Genomic DNA, 16,842 nt, shown 5'->3' on the forward strand with positions numbered 1-16,842 from the left:
TAGAATTAGTTAAAGTAGTGCTACATATACTGAAGTATGCAAGGTGTAGTTTTGGGGAACCGTGTTCAATTACATCATTTATATTTTACAAAACGCATATTTTGGGTTACAAAGCAATGTAAACTTGCTCAGGATTATAGATAAACTAATGTCGAGGAGAATTATTCTCCCCACCTTCACCATATTACATGCTTAATTTTGATTAAAGTCCGAATTTAGAGGTGATTCTGTAGTATTTCTTGCGTGGAGATGGGAGGAGGAAGCAGAGTTATTGCTTGCAGGTGTCGTCATTATTTATGGTCGGACACTGGAAGATGAAGATAACCTGGCTAGACATGTCTTCGAGGGGCGGCGAGCAGCGTGTGGGGATTGTTTACATAACAGTGTACCAGCTGGTGACACGTGGCGAGCAGCGTGCTGGGGATTGTTTACATCACAGTGTACCAGCTGGTGACACGTGGCGGGCAGCGTGCTGGGGATTGTTTACATCACAGTGTACCAGCTGGTGACACGTGGCGGACAGCGTGCTGGGGATTGTTTACATCACAGTGTACCAGCTGGTGACACGTGGCGGACAGCGTGCTGGGGATTGTTTACATCACAGTGTTCCAGCTGGTGACACGTGGCGGACAGCGTGCTGGGGATTGTTTACATCACAGTGTTCCAGCTGGTGACACGTGGCGGACAGCATGCTGGGGATTGTTTACATCACAGTGTACCAGCTGGTGACACGTGGCCTTCTCTTTCTGAGTGCCTGTGGGTCACACGTAAAACCTGGACTGGCGTTTTAGGGGCCTCCAGACTTCATATGTGATTTCAGTAGAAATTCGGTTGTATGACTGGACAAGTCAGCGGTGGTCTAGTGGTAGAGTATGCGGATTGGCAATGCCAAAGTCATAGGTTTGCGCCCACCTCATTGCCCTAGTGGATTTTCTCAATAATAATAATAATGATAATAATAATTTACCCAAGGGCCAGTGTATATTTCTAATGGTCCCGACGAGGACAGAAAGCTGGCGACTTGTCAAAGGTCACCCTCATTTGTCCTGATGATTTTATCAAGCTGGATTTTGAAATTCGGTAGTTTTGGCATTTACGGCTTCAGCGGGTTGACGGTTCCAAGGATTGCATTTCCTGTTTTTTGTCCTACATTGTGAGTTGTTAAGCTTTACGCTGTTATCCCTTGTGTGTGTTATATGTGCCGTTTTAAAAAAGTGGTTTGGATTAATATCATCCAATTTAATCATAATTTTAATTTTTTTTTATGAGATCTGCCCTCTTATGTCTGGTTTGCAGTAGTCTTTTTCCTGTGGCCCTCAACCTTTCCTGGTAAGTTCATAGTTCTGGGATGATTTTTTGTAGCTCTGCGTTGTATTTATTCCAAGACAGATATAGCCTTCTGAAGACAGGTCTCCATTCTTGGATACAGTAGTCCAAATGTGGGCGCACCAGAGATATAACTCTGAGATATAAACAGAGATTTTGTAATCTATATATTGTATGTTCCAAGTGTACTTACCTGACAGTGTTTACACGACCGAGCTTCAGCTCTTGGGCCCCCGCTTTTCCAGTTGTCGATTGTTAATGTAGTGGAACCCGACCCCTTTGTTTCAAGTCATATCTGCTTTTACAAATATAGATAGTCTACAACCACCTGTAAGTCGTGCCTTAATTCAGACACTGGGACCAGAGTGAGCTCTGCTAGTAGTATAACTTGAGAATAGGGACACTTCCGCGAACACGTCCAGGTTACATTGCACTGTGGATCCTTCAGGCTGACGAAAGCGACTTTATCCTGTTTGCTGTGGCATTTTATGATGACTGGGGGGTAGAAATAGCTTAAGCTACTCTATCCCTATGAGATGTATTTTTTCTTGTCTCAATAAACATACTTGAACTTGAACTTGATTTATGATGACGAACTTTGACGTGTTGGTAATCACTCTGAATGCACTCTTTTATGGCAGCTGCAGAGTGTGGCTTGGTAATATTGAACTGTATAAACATGTGGCTGGCTGCGTGGCGTTGTTGAGGTTGGGATGTTGGGCGTGTAGTGAGATGACATGGTGGTGCTGTGGCTGCCTGGAGTGCCTGCTCAAGAGTTGTGAGATGCGATGATGCTGGAAGTGATGGCAGGGTAAAGAGTTCACCAGAGGAAGCCGTGGAGACCTCATCTTCTGAATATCATATCTGCCTTTGAAAAAGTTCAACACCGGACGACAATAATCATCATACAAATCATGAGCAGCACTTATTCATTAATGTAATTCCTAAATAATGTTACCTCCAATATCTTGTCCACTCATGTAGTAGTAGAACTCAAAACAGTAGTCTCCCGCATCTATGAGTGATGACCTGAGTATTCCGTCTGCACCGGGCCACCCCGTTCTTGCGCTCATAAACATGTAATGCCCTGGAAACATAAAAGTTACAACAAAAGTTGCTTACATATAAATTGATTTAAAGAAAGGATAATCATTATGCAATGTAATACATCAATGTGATAATTGGGCAGTCAATTCCTCACTTTTTCTGATTTATTGCAGTCGGATTACTTTGAAAGAGTCCATTGAAGATTATATGTACGTATATTGTGTTCAACACACATAATATTACCACAGAGGGATGATAATCCTGTGGACTCTTTGAATCTCCCAGCAAGAGGAGTGTTAGAATCTAATTAGAGTAAAGCTAGTTCCCCAGATATACTCACATCCACACCATCGTGAGGTACAATCCCAATTGGCCCACATATCACCATTCAAATTATAGATTAACTTATTAAGTGGGCATGTTTGCCTTTGGCCGCTGGAGCCCAGCCCATAACTAACTAAGGCACACATACACCTAAGAATTATTTTCGTACGCACTCAGACGTTAATTCATCTACTTTCAGAGGTGGTTAGGGACAATTCACGGCAAACAATTAATGGTTAAGAAGCAAGGTCCAAGAGCTAGAGCTCGTTTCCTGCAAATGCAACTGGGTATGTGCGCTGCACAACACAATTAAAACAGAGGTATAACTGAGCTCGTGTTGTCTTTCCCGGGTAATGTTTCTCTGACCATGATGCTGACCTAGCAGTAAATACAGAGACCAGGGAGTTACTTAGCTGCTATCCCAGACAATGGACAATGGGGGAACTAAACTATAAATGCTTACCATCACGTGAATTTAAAGTATGATCATAGAGCGGTCCTGAGGCTTCTTCTGCGTCTGCGCCAGACTGCATGAGCCAGAGCACGTTGCTGTCAGCGTCGTCTGTCCAGTCACACATGCCGTCCTCGAAGCTGCACGAGGCTGCGGCAGGACAAGCTTTTGCCTCTATCAATACGTCATCAATGGCAATGATGACGTCATCAGTAGGGAAGTACACGTATCCTTCAAACTCAACCTGTTGAAATAACAACATAATTTCACTAAAGTCACTAATTAAACAAACAACTTAATATCAACGGGGACTAAACTCGTCCATCACCGAGCCACCACATTCAGAACTATACTTTTAGTTAAGGGGAAAGTGTACCAATATCGATTCCCCACATGATCGTCCAGAGTGGGACACCCTCACAGAGCTCAATTATGTTGCCTTTAAAGACAACCTATATACTCTATAAACACAACAATACAGACACCCCATCGTCTCAGGAGACCTCATGGAATATCTTCGTATTGGAGACTCTTCCTTGTGGTGAGACTGAAGTTCCCTCCAACACACCTCTGCAAAAGTTATCTAAAACTGGCATGATTTCTACATAGAGTTTTCTTAATCTAGAATTCGACAGCTAGAGTTTGCCAGTGTAGACTATTGTGCAATAAACACCTATCAATACATTCGATATAGCAAATACAGTCACTGAGAGGGGTGTTGACGAAATACATGCAGATTATTAATCACATATGTCATGATTAGTAGTCTGCATGTCATCCTGGATTATGCAGGATGCATAATGATTATGCACTAACATGCAGGAACTATCCTGCATGTTAGAGATTTTGAGCATCACGTAGCCAGTTCTTGACACACTCTGTCTTCCCCTCCAGACAGTCTAGAGCAGCTGCACACATGCACATGTACCTAAATGTTTTAATAAAAAAAAACATTTTCTAACAGTAGGAGTCGGTAAGTTCCACGGGATAATACCTTGGAACTTGAACACGTTAATCTATCTGTTTGTCTAAACAGTTAATTTGTATTGTCATTGATAATCACTAACAATCCTGCTCACATTTCTTGAAGCTATAACCAAGTTCACAGATCAGAGAATTTTCAACAACGTGATATATCAGGAATTCTCCAGGACATTTAATATATTATAACTCGAACATCTGGTCCTAAAGCACGCGGAATCAATGGTAAAAAACTGTATTGATGAACCAATGGCTAAAACTCTGAATGACTAGTGCTGCTCTAAGTCACACTCAAAAGTTCGCTACTGGCATTTTATTATGCAAATATTGATCCCATTTTACGGAATCTTGAGTGAGGTCGCTCACTGGCTCTGTTACGAAGTTACTATATTACGTAATTACTTCTGGAGTCAATGGTTCCCGCTGTCAGGAATGACGCCTATAGTTAGGCTTATCCAGGTCCCCCTTAACCTACTACTATACTTACTTTCCCCAGGATGCAAGCCACAACAGTTGTCTAGTTCCCAGGTATCTATTTACTGTTAGGTGAACAGAAACATCAGGTGAAAGTAAATGTGTCCAACCATCTCTGTCCTGCCAGGGAACTGAACCGGACACCCTCGGTTGTGAGCCGACGACGTAGACCACTGTGCTACAGGTCCCTGATTATTTGTGGGGAGTCATTTTTGTCAGGGATGAACATGTAGAGTTCGTTAGGAGAGAAAGAGATGACGTCTGCTCACCGGCATGATCTTAAATGCGGTGTTCAGATGGTCCGTTCGTACTCTATTATTCAGGGTGATGCAAATCGACAGGTTTTTGGAGTCATTGTATTTCCTGTACATTTGTCCTGCATTTAAGCACACAAATAATTGAAGTAAGAATAACTGTAGATACTGACAGGTGATAATAATGTGATGTCTCTCTTGATGGGACCACGAGGAGGAAGTCAACAGAAGGTTATAGGTTGATCTAGGCGAAGTGTGTAGCGAGACTGTATAAAGTACGAGGACATTAAGAGCAAGATATCACGTTTTAAGAGGAGGAGAAAGGTAAGTCAGCTTACATCAAAGTCACCAATAATTTGAGCAGTTAAGCGGCCAAGGTTCCAGGCACTTCCTTCAGTCGTGTTAACCTTCCAAGGGTCTTCATTACTAACAGAAACTCTCAGATGGGCTGTCATGTTCACTGGTCCCTCTATGTAGTAGTACCATCTCACACATCTGCAGGATAGCAATGTTCAGAGTTAAGCACGTCAAAGACATACATGAACAAACGAATTTATACATGGCGCCAGTCATACAGTACCTTACACATATTTCAGATCACTCAGAAAATTAAACTAAAATGGCTACATCAAGAAAAAACGAAGTTTTCGGGAAAATAAAATACAAATGTTTCCATAACCTTAATTCGTATTTCTCAAGTTAACGCAGCTGGCAAGAAGTTATTATCGTCAGGGAATTTAGCGCCCAAACTTGTACGTCAAATTATCTTTTAAGCATAATAAAACACGAATCAAGTTCGTTAAACAGAAGAATTATCATTATAATACAGAAAACTGATAAAAATATGTTTCGACCATTGTGAAACACAAATCATCTTATTTTGCTCTTCTGGTCATGTTTATGAGTCTGTCTGACACGTGTCACACCAGGACGAGGGGAACACGTGGAAACAGAACACATGAGAATGCACTGACGTATACAGAGACACTGCTGGAGTGTGCGAGACTACTGCCCTTCACGACAGCAAGCGGGGCGCACTTTAAGAGAGGAAGAAGCGGAGGCTAACTCCTTCACGGGTTATAGTGTAAATATCACTAAGCCATTATGTTTATTGTGGTGTCACAACAGTCGATTAATGATTAAGAGGCGGAACTCAGAAGCTGCAGTTTAATTTCAGCCCGTAGAAATATGTAATTCGCATATTTTTCTTCAATACACAGAGCCAGGAGCTGGATTTCGATGCCTGCATATATAAGTAAGCGAGCACCTAAGACAATACATAACCAGGTTGATTATCGCCTACATAAATCAAATCAAATGTTTATTCAGGTAAAAAGTACATACATACACGATGAGTAACAAAACAGAATAATGGATTTCTAGATAGAGCTAGTACATACTATGCCTAAAGCCACTAATACGCACAGCGTTTCGGGCAACCTGCATTTATTGCTCTGACCGTGTAAGAACTTTCACCCATACATGTCAACCCTGGAAACACAAACCGAAAGCTGTCTCTATTTTCCGCTTGTTACAACTTGTAATAAAGTTGTTACATCTTGGCTTAACGTGTTTATAACGTTTTAGAACGTTGTTACAACTTGCTATATTGGTTGTTATAACTGGTTAGGCGTTAAAACTTGTTCGAACGTTGTACCAACTGTCGTAGTTTCGGTGTGTGTTTGGCGGGAATATAATGCTGAAGAATGACAATAAGTAAACAGTTCCATACAAGCCTCACTAAAACACGCCACTCACCTTCACCACATTCCTCCGTGGCTTGCCACTTCTAACCCTCAAATGCCATTGTATTTGATTCTAAACTGTATTTCCTCTTCTGATAAACAACATTCCAGTAAACAAATATATAAGACAATGAATACATACATGAACTCCTCAGTGCTTCTTACGAGGGGACTAGAGATTAGACTCTTTGTTTCTCTGCCGTTGTCATAGCCTAAGTACATGTAGTGACCGTTTGACTCGCCTGGAAAACATGTAAATATATTAATATACAGCAGCTACTACAGGAGAAGTGTTTTAATATACCGCAAACTCGCATATACTGTATATATATATATATATATATATATATATATATATATATATATATATATATATATATATATATATATATATATATATATATATACATATATATATATATATTATTCATCGCGAATACAACAAATAAAAATAAAAGCATGTTTAATTCTTGAATTCAAATCATAATATATATATATATATATATATATATATATATATATATATATATATATATATATATATATATATATATATATATATTCATTTACTGTATAGTTATTCACATACATCGTGTACAACGGTGAAAATATTTGGAAATTAAAATAGAGTAACGTTATATGAGACCTAACGATGAGACATACTGATAAAAACATAGTTTAGAACGATCAAACTTGTGTAGGTTATATGTACAAGTCATATTATACGAGTATATATATATATAATGAAGCACACATATTCAGAGAACAACGCTTGAGAGCCAGAGTACACAATTTCATGGGTTATACTTTATGAGAAGGTCAGGAACCGTCCTGGAACAATCTTAAGGCGCATGTCTCAAGTACAAGTACCTGATTTTGTCAGGACTAAGAATGCGTGTCAGCCACTGGAAACACTGTCTATCTGGTCATTTCAGGTCAAATTCGTATGTTGTACTATTGTGCCAGTTTGCAAATTGTCCTTCACACTCAGCCACTGTCAACCATGTGGTATAATTAGCTGATCTATCTTAGAGATATACCGTTAGTATATCGCTAGAAACAATTGTGTTGCAGACTACATACCATAGGTGTGGTCAGTGTCGGGGCCACTGGCAGCGTTACTGCCCTGAGACCAGCCAGGACCACCAATCTCAGTAAATACTGAATATTCACATTTGTCTGAAGCTTCAAAGTCACAATCAGCACCTATAAAAAAAATGAGGAAAATACACGTTTATAATGGGACAGTTAAAATACTGCTGGGGAATAATTTAGTATTTAATATAAATGGACGTATGTACAGTATAGATATATGAGTATTGTACATGTAACTCGAATGTCATTAAATCTTTTCTCCAAGGCTAAGGGGTATCATAATTACATCCTTCGATGTGCTCCATACATATATATATATATATATATATATATATTTATATATATATATATATATATATATATATATATATATATATATATATTTATATATATATATATATATATATATATGTGTGTGTATATCACGAAAATAAACACGTGATTAAGAATGTGACAATGTCAGACCACGGAGGAAAAATGAAACAGGAAATTTCCTGTTTCATTTTTCCTCCGTGGTCTGACATTGTCATATATATATATATATATATATATATATATATATATATATATATATATATATATATATATATATATATATATATATATATATATATATATATATATATTATATATGTTTGTCCAAGGTTGGAGGCCAGACGCGTTTGGTTAGTCTCATTAAACTTTGTAGGGTGACTAGTGGGGGCTTGGGGACTGTCTTAGGCGGGTCGGAGTCGGCCACATTGGCTACTTTTATTGGTCAGCTCTCATGGCGACCCCCATGAAGTCTATGGCGATAAATACGGCACGCCGAGTACATAGAATTATACCAAGTGTTCCAGAGATATGCAACATTGCAATCTTTCATCCTAAAAATGATGAATGAAGTCAAACATACAAAAATGTATTGTTGGACCCATAATAGTTCACTTTTTGTACTATTAATGTTGAAGAGGGCACGAAAATCGAAAACAACAACTAAATCTAAACTTTCCTAGCCTTGTATAGCACATATATGGAATAAATTAGGTCTAATGTGTCATATATTAGGCATAGGACTGCTTATATAGGTCTAGAGTAGGTTAGATTAGATTGCATAGTTATTGTTACTCCCATTTGAAGTATTCCAACAGTAGAAAGCGCAAACATTTGTGGGTAAAACAGTTCATAACTGTATGTTTGAACAAGAGTTGCTAAAAGTTGCTATCTTTTTGGAGGATGGGTTGGTTATTGATAGGCAAAATGTATGTTCTGATAGCAGATTGCATTCTAAGGGATTATGACTTAAACGGCACAACCTTTGGGGTCGACCCTGGCACCAGGTCAGGGTGCCAGGTCAGAGTGCCAGGTCAGGGGTGCCAGGGTCAACCCCACAATCGAATTGTCGCTCACGGCACTGCAACACTGCATCTTGAATATATTTTCGTGGGACATATGACCAGCGTTCATGAAATTTCTGTTATCAGTTTACAGTGTCTGAAATATTATTAATGTTAAAAAGACGTTAATTTAATAAATATATGTATATAACATTAAAATTTTGAAATAAGATTTGAATGTAAGTGCATAAAATACAGGAAAGCTTGGACAAAATATATCACAAGCTTACATCACAATAACTACTTAACTGGATAGTCAAAAATGGCTTCCTTTTGTCGTGGACAGAAAGTCTGTTAGGTTTTTCGGGATCCCCTTAGCCAACAACGAGACTGTTGGAGAAGTCACATAGCCTGTTAGTGGCCAGACCCAACGGTAACTAACCGAGTTAGTTTCTACTAACTAACGCGCACATGACCCACTGCGCTGCGCCATCTATTGATTTACTCACCAAATCCAGCAGACGAGCAGGCTCCATCCAGGAGGAGGATGTCATCAATGGCTGTATGGCCGACATCCTTATTATAGTAGCTTAGAACTGCCTCGAAAACTATAAATTGACTGGATACTGTGGTGTTTGGAATGAAGAACTTCATGTGGTGCCATTTCTCCCCGTGCTCCCCTTGAGCAGTCCAATCTAAGTGCTGATCAGGACGAAATTCATCTGAAATTTTAAGAAGAGTACAATGAAATGAATACGAGATGAAACAGATGTAGCAAGTCTTCAGATGCCCATCGATATTACTGAAGATATCTAAAACTATTCCACTTTCAAAGCCGTTACAAATATGTACAGTACTGTAATAAATGAAATAACGAAAACACTTCTATAGAAAAAACTGTTATTGAGTGATACCGAAAGTCACAATAATTTTTTGTTTACACATTAAGAAGAAAAGCCTGCTGCGGGCCACCTTAAGAGATGCCGGTAATAGAAAAATGTTATTTTCCAGTCGTACACAGCTTAGGGGGAACTCACCAGCAGCAGCATGGAGCCCCTCCCAGGTTGCACATAACACACACACATACTTTTGGTTGAACAGGTGTGAACAGGTTAAATCCTCCCTGACCAGGGCTCGAACTCAGACGAAATTGGGCGTGAAGCACGAGGCGAGGGTGATACCACTGTGGCATGCGGACTTCACAAGTTTTATCCATACTTAAACTTAACGCCAACATTGCTAGCTAGAACATATGCAATACGGATACGTAAGTCGAATATTACGATAATGTGCAATAAGAAAAAGAGGTCACTCACCCTGTAATAAATACATATTGAGAGGTGGAGGTACAGAGCCGTGCATGTAATAATAGAAGGTGAAGCAGTGGGGTGAGTCGGCCGGCAGGTCTTCAGACCGTAGCCTAACAACAATATTGCTACGACTTTTTGAGCTCGCAAATATGAAGTGACCTGTAAACAAAAATACCAAAATTTTACTAAAATAGGAATGCTAAATATAATATTAATATGTGGATTATTTGTAACACTATAATCAATTATGATATATTACTTAGTTCTACATTATAATTGTTATTCATACCATACAACTGAATAAAATTACTGGGTCAAACTACCCGCAGATGAAAAACTTTAAAGTCCATTCTGGCCCAAAAATAAATAACGTTTCATAACAACTTGCCATCAGAAAGGTGAGTGGTGTGATCTTCAGCGGGGCCGAAGTCCGCGTACAGGCTGGAGGACGCGACGCTGCCAGTAACCAGCTCCCAGTCGCCCCCGTCTGTCAGGTCTTGACTCCAGCCACACAGTGAGTCCTCCTCGAAGGTACAGGTCAGCACTGGATCAGGAGGAGGCGTGGCAGAGGGTCTTGGCGTGGTGGTTAACCACCTACACTTCCCAGGTGTCAGCTCAAAGTCATCCAAAGCAATGTAGGCTAGTGAAGTGCAATGTTAACACAAGTTATTTTCTATCATAATTTATCTGACTTACCAACATTCGTATAGAAAATAACTAAATTATGGAAGAACATGCAATATTATGTGCAATAAATCTAACGTTGTATTCAGCATATTTATCTAGACTTGAAGACTGGTTTCGCGGGAAAATAGAGCCTTTACAAAAACATTATGGTATGGAGGAAGTATTAAGAGCTGAGAGCAAGGTAGAGTTGAAACACCATATCAGAAGATTGTATTTATAGAAATAAAGTTTGACTTTGAGGAAGATTCCACAAATCTTACAAGGAAAACAACCTCCCACTGTATTAAAAGATGACAAGAGGTTGACAGCAGTAACTACTGACTCTACTCAGCGACCCGGAGATATACAAACACCGCGACACACCGTGAAGTAGACACCAACACCCAATTGCAAACAAAATGATACGGGAATGTACTCCAATGTTTTAACAAAGGCAAATAATTCCAATACCTCACTCCTAACAATTTCTCTCAGCTCCCAAATCTTATCTTCCCTCACTAACAATCCCAGGACCTGCCTTCGTGTATCGGTTACTTAAAAAACGTCATAACATAGCAGAAACTATTGCTTAGTATTTTTACTAAATTGCTGAATACAGGTACTATTACTCACACCTACCTGAAACTCTCAGCAGATTACGCGTATTACAGTTAAAAATAAGAACCTGACCAGTCTAGACATCACCTCGTCAGGATAAAACTCCCATTTTTAGGCACTGACCTCCCCATTTTTGTCGAATTTCACTAAACTTTATCCTACACCAGAAAGCCTTAATTTCAAGAGATTTAGCATTGCTATGGGCTTCCCATTAGTGCTGTCAGCCCTAACCTGTTCATGTTCATGACGGGTCCCTGGAGGTGGGACCCTTCGCCTCTATCACGCCGCTACATTATGTAGTAAAATTCAGACGAATGCTTCATACCTCCTCAACCTAACTGAACTCCAAATTACCTCAACAGACTAGAACTCACCATATAGTTTACTTTAGGAAGAGAGTGAAGGTAGTCACTCAGTATTAGATGCCATATTCATCAGATATAATGAAAATTTTAATTCATGGTTATATCACAAATCAATGTACTGTATATGATTGATATTCGTATATTCTTCTCGCACTATGAAAGCAAAACTTAAAATCATTGGCATATTAATTAAAACCGGATAGTGGTCATCTGAATTACTTGGTTCCTTCATGACATTCGTTTAACTCAATATTTGTTAACGATTTAGTTATTTAAAACAAGGAGGGGCTAAATACTTTTCTTGGTTGAGTACAATATTGATGAATGATAGTTACTGCTTGACTACCAATAAATAAATATTTCTTAACATCAAAATATATTAACATAAGAATTAATATAAACAAGATAGTTTAGCTTAAATCACAAACATGAGTTTAAAGCACATTTAATTAAACACGTCATATATACAGAAATCTCTACACAATAGGCAAGTCGTGGTAAACCCAATGTAAACAATAGTCTTCTCCAGATCCGGTGTTTCATCATAACATTATTGCATCATGGTGGGCCAGCTCGGTGCTTCTCTGCGGCTGTCATGACTATATAGCCAATGTTTTATTATAATATAATATATTTCGGCCTCGCTGCATGTCAATATAACCTTTAGATAAGAACTCACCGTCTCCCTGAATCAAAGTGTTGACGGAGGCAGCCCGTAGACGGATGTGGAAGATGAAGGTCAAGTGGTTGAGCTGCATACTATGCAAGGTCCAGGTCTGGTCTGGCTCGCGAGTCAACACGTCTATAGTCTTGCTCAGATTCTTGGTAACGTCCACCAGCTCAACGCTCAGCGTGTTGGCATCTGGCGCCAGTGATACAGAAAGTTGTTTGCTCACCAGAAATATATAAAAGTATGAGAATTATTCATGATTAATTTGTTTTATTAATTAAAAACATACTTTGTAAGATTATTACAAAGGGGTTACTATTAACCCCTTTGCCAAGAAAACAAATGCTAAAATTAAAATTTACTACAGCATAGAATAATAATTTCATATATTTGTTTAAAATAAATATAAGAACAGAATGTAATGTTCTACTACAGTAGTTCAGTTAATTTATAATGTATTGGCAAAAGCGTTTTAAAACTTACCACTATTTTGAAGGCTATTCACATAGAACGAAAAGCAATATTCCTCTTGCAGAGGGCTGATGTCGCTGCTATCAAGGTTGGCAATACACGCCTCGCCGGCGTACGTACACTCACTGGGGTCAGCAATAATATAGTGACCTGAAGAAAAACAATGCCTTGTGACAGTCACATAATCCTATTGATAATCCTAAAATAACTGTGCTTAATTACATCATATAATTATTGAAATAGGTTACTATCTAACGAAACAATAGGCTTTTGTCATTCTGCGGATAATTTAGAACAATAAAATCCAATATACTGGTTAGAGTGACAGAGCCAACATCCTGGTCCAGGAAAGAGTGGGATCATTTAAGCATTTGGACCCGGGCAAAGCTTGGATACATGACCACCTTGACCAGGTAAAATATATTTTTCCTTTTATTGAGGAAAGAAAGCTTAACTGTTAGGTACATCGAGATCCTCCCCCCCCCCACTAGGTCAATATTTGACCTTTCCTAAGATGCAACCCACAATAGTCGCCTGACTCCTATATCTCCATATTAATGCTATATGAACGGAGACATTGTTTGTAAGGAAATGTGCCCGAATGTCTTCGTCCTGCCCGGAAATCGAACTGTTTGCCAAAGGAGAATTAATTTAAATGTTGCGAGAATTCACATGACAGCATTTCTCTACATAGTGAGCACATAAAACATATTACTCCTGTTACCAAGATGTCTCAACGTTTGGATCAACTGACCCTAATGGAAAGGCAGAATAACCCAAATGGCCGCATACCGGTCATTAAACACAAGGAAAATAATCATGGCAATGAGTGTTGTGTGTTGTTAAATAACAGTCAACAACCTTGTTTTTACCATTTTATTATTATTATTATTATTATTATTATTATTATTATTATTATTATTATTTTCTACCCCAGACGTGGCCACACATTTACCAGTAGACGGCTGCTGGCTTCCCACCCACCAACGTCCTCTGATAATTCTCTGGTTATATATACAGTGTATCTACATTTGTATCCATAAAGAATACAAATACCATAATCTATCAAATTATGTGCACTATTCAATATGATTTTCTTATTTTCATCCACTGGCGATAAAGGTGGCCACAACATATACACTGTATAACGATGCTCATTATAATAGATATAATGACTATCTATTACAGACTAACAAAAATAAGTATCTCAGATTAATTTGTCAACTCAAAAATTGCACAAAAAAATCATATTGAAATTCTAGCATCAGTTTTACACAATTTGATTATTTTGCTTCCTAGTACTATATAGTATGCTGGCTTAGCACCTTCTTCTGATAATTACTTATTCTTCACCTTACGTATAATGACTAAACAATTGGCAAAAGCCAACAGTGAGGAAAGTGAGCAAGCACAACAACAAACCTTTGCCAGAGAGAGTAGTGTGGTCGACCAGCAGACCATAGAGGCCATCCTCTGCTGTGTACCATACCCAGTTGTTGCTGGTGAAGTGGTGGGCCTGCATGCCTTCGTCTGCCCAGCCACACAAGCCATTCTCGAAGGAGCAGGACCCCGGGTCACCACAGGGTCCCCGCACGATGGACAGGTCATCCCAGCCCATGGCACCCTCGTTGCCTGTCTTGCGTAAACCTTCTAAGATTATCTGTTGGTAGATAACAAGATTTTGATTAGTACATTTTAGTAAAATACAATTTCTGAAACGAGTAATAGCTAACAATGAAACCAACACAAAGTAAATGACAGCTATCAAAGACATTAACGAAATAAGGTGTGGTGAATCCTCTACACTATTCTCTCCTTTAATAATAATATTATTAATATCATCATTCCCTTTAAAATAATAATACCATCCTTCCCTTTGAAATAATAATACCCGGCGGGTAGAAATAAGGCATCAAAATAGAGCACGAAACAATGGATATAAAATGGATAAATTTAGGAAAGAACTGGAGAAATACTGGTTTGGAAACAGGGTTATTGATTTGTGGAACAGATAACCGGGTAACATAATATATGTGGGATCACTTGATTGTTTCAAGCGCAGGTAAGACAAATATATGAATGAGTTTGCGTGATATAAATAGTTGTTATTGTCCATAAATATGGACAAATAGGCCTTCTGCAGTTTCCTTAATTCTTATGTATAATACCATTACACTAAAAAATACCAAATTACAGGCAATAATAAAATTAAAAAATAAAAAAATATAGAAATTTCAACATTTTGTAAAATCATCGAGAGGCTCACCTCTACAATAATTTGCGTCCAGGTATTTCATAGACTCAGGAAGTAACCAAATTATTAATTTTTATCCTTGAGTTGATGTGAACTTCACAAAATTAAAATTTCCTTCATCATCAACCTTTGTTGCATTCAAGAGGTTAAATTATTTAACTAAATTGATAGTTCTGTCGTATGGACGGTAGAATACCCTTAAGTGTAAGGTAAGTTGATAGTTACACGAGAGTGTGGGATATGAAGAGTTCCAACTAGTCTATTTTTGACTATCTAGACTAGTATCTAGTTTTTGACTATCTAGTCTATTCTAGACTATCCAAATAGTCTATTTTTGCTGAATCTGTCAGCTATTTTGGCGTTGCTAGTCATGATATGGCCGAAGCACTACATATTACAGCTTACTCTTGAGGGTATACAATCTTTTATACCTTCCACAAGATCAGGACGGAAGTGCCACCTCACACCCTGCCTTCGGCCCCACATGGACCTCGCCTCGCCTCATCCTGCATGCTGTATATAATGTCAAAACCTGCCTCATGTCTTTACTTTCCCTCTGCTTGTTATGGTATTCCAGACTGCCTCAATGTAATGCGTCCTTGAGCGACACGCGTCAGGCTCAAAACAATTGCAAAATGAATTTTGGAGAGTGAGTTACTTTTTCAACTTCCTTCCAAGTGAAAGAGAACCAAAAAATGTAGAAAATTCTTGCTAGAATCACTGATCTGACCCTTTCAAGCCATCCCACTCTCTAATAGTGTTTTTTAACCAGTCTGGCGCGGGAGTTCCAGGAATATATAAAAAAAAAACATGAATAATAAGAAATACGAACATTAATTATAAAAACCAATCATTTGAAATCCATGATCAACATTATTAAAAAAAATAAGACTATGATTAGAATTTTAGCTATTAAACTTTTAAAAATAATCTTATTACCCGTTTTTATATACTGTATATATAAAGTCTTCATAACAAAAATTATGGCGGGTCTTAGCAATTTCAGCACCTTGTTCAGTGTGCCGCGAGTTGAAAAAGGTTGGAAAACTGTGCTGTAATATAAGATGACACAGCAAACACCAATAACTTACACTGAAGTTTTGCTGGTGTTTGACAGTAACCTGGCCGAACTGCCACCCACTGCGGTAGTTGTAAGTGTGTTCCCATATGCGTTCTGACACCACGTTGGTCAGGAGACGTACTGCCAGCTCTCCTACAGGTGCTGATGCACTGAAAAAATAATTTCATGAATGCTGAATCTTGCGCCAGTATTAATTTATATCACAAAAGGATTATATATATATATATATATATATATAAGGTATATATATATATATTATTAATATTCTAACATTAACAGTGATACAAAAGCTCACTTGTAGGAGATGAGGTAGAACCAGAAGTGGAAGCAGTCGCCCTCGGGCGTGGTGGTGGTGATCTGAGGGCTCTTATAGTAAGCCTTCTGGCGGTCCTGG

The 16,842-nt window shown here is 38.6% G+C and overlaps 1 protein-coding gene across 1 annotated transcript in view; it reads right to left on the reverse strand.

The window, feature by feature from the left end:
• The window catches only part of LOC123774671 (MAM and LDL-receptor class A domain-containing protein 2), an 82,593-nt gene that overhangs the window by 62,570 nt on the left and 3,181 nt on the right, over positions 1-16,842 (reverse strand). Inside the window, exons 4-16 of the mRNA XM_045769179.2 lie at positions 16,744-16,842; positions 16,459-16,597; positions 14,536-14,773; positions 13,126-13,263; positions 12,652-12,834; positions 10,712-10,963; positions 10,330-10,482; positions 9,523-9,735; positions 7,686-7,808; positions 6,745-6,844; positions 5,196-5,352; positions 3,161-3,392; positions 2,285-2,413 (exon numbers count right to left, since the gene is read on the reverse strand). The exon at positions 16,744-16,842 is cut by the window's right edge and continues 60 nt beyond it. Of these exons, the coding sequence (XP_045625135.2) occupies positions 2,285-2,413; positions 3,161-3,392; positions 5,196-5,352; positions 6,745-6,844; positions 7,686-7,808; positions 9,523-9,735; positions 10,330-10,482; positions 10,712-10,963; positions 12,652-12,834; positions 13,126-13,263; positions 14,536-14,773; positions 16,459-16,597; positions 16,744-16,842 (2,156 nt within the window). The remainder of the gene's footprint in view (positions 1-2,284; positions 2,414-3,160; positions 3,393-5,195; positions 5,353-6,744; positions 6,845-7,685; positions 7,809-9,522; positions 9,736-10,329; positions 10,483-10,711; positions 10,964-12,651; positions 12,835-13,125; positions 13,264-14,535; positions 14,774-16,458; positions 16,598-16,743) is intronic.

The sequence above is a fragment of the Procambarus clarkii genome, chromosome 68 (assembly GCF_040958095.1).
Source record: "Procambarus clarkii isolate CNS0578487 chromosome 68, FALCON_Pclarkii_2.0, whole genome shotgun sequence".
Classification (NCBI taxonomy): domain Eukaryota; kingdom Metazoa; phylum Arthropoda; class Malacostraca; order Decapoda; family Cambaridae; genus Procambarus; species Procambarus clarkii.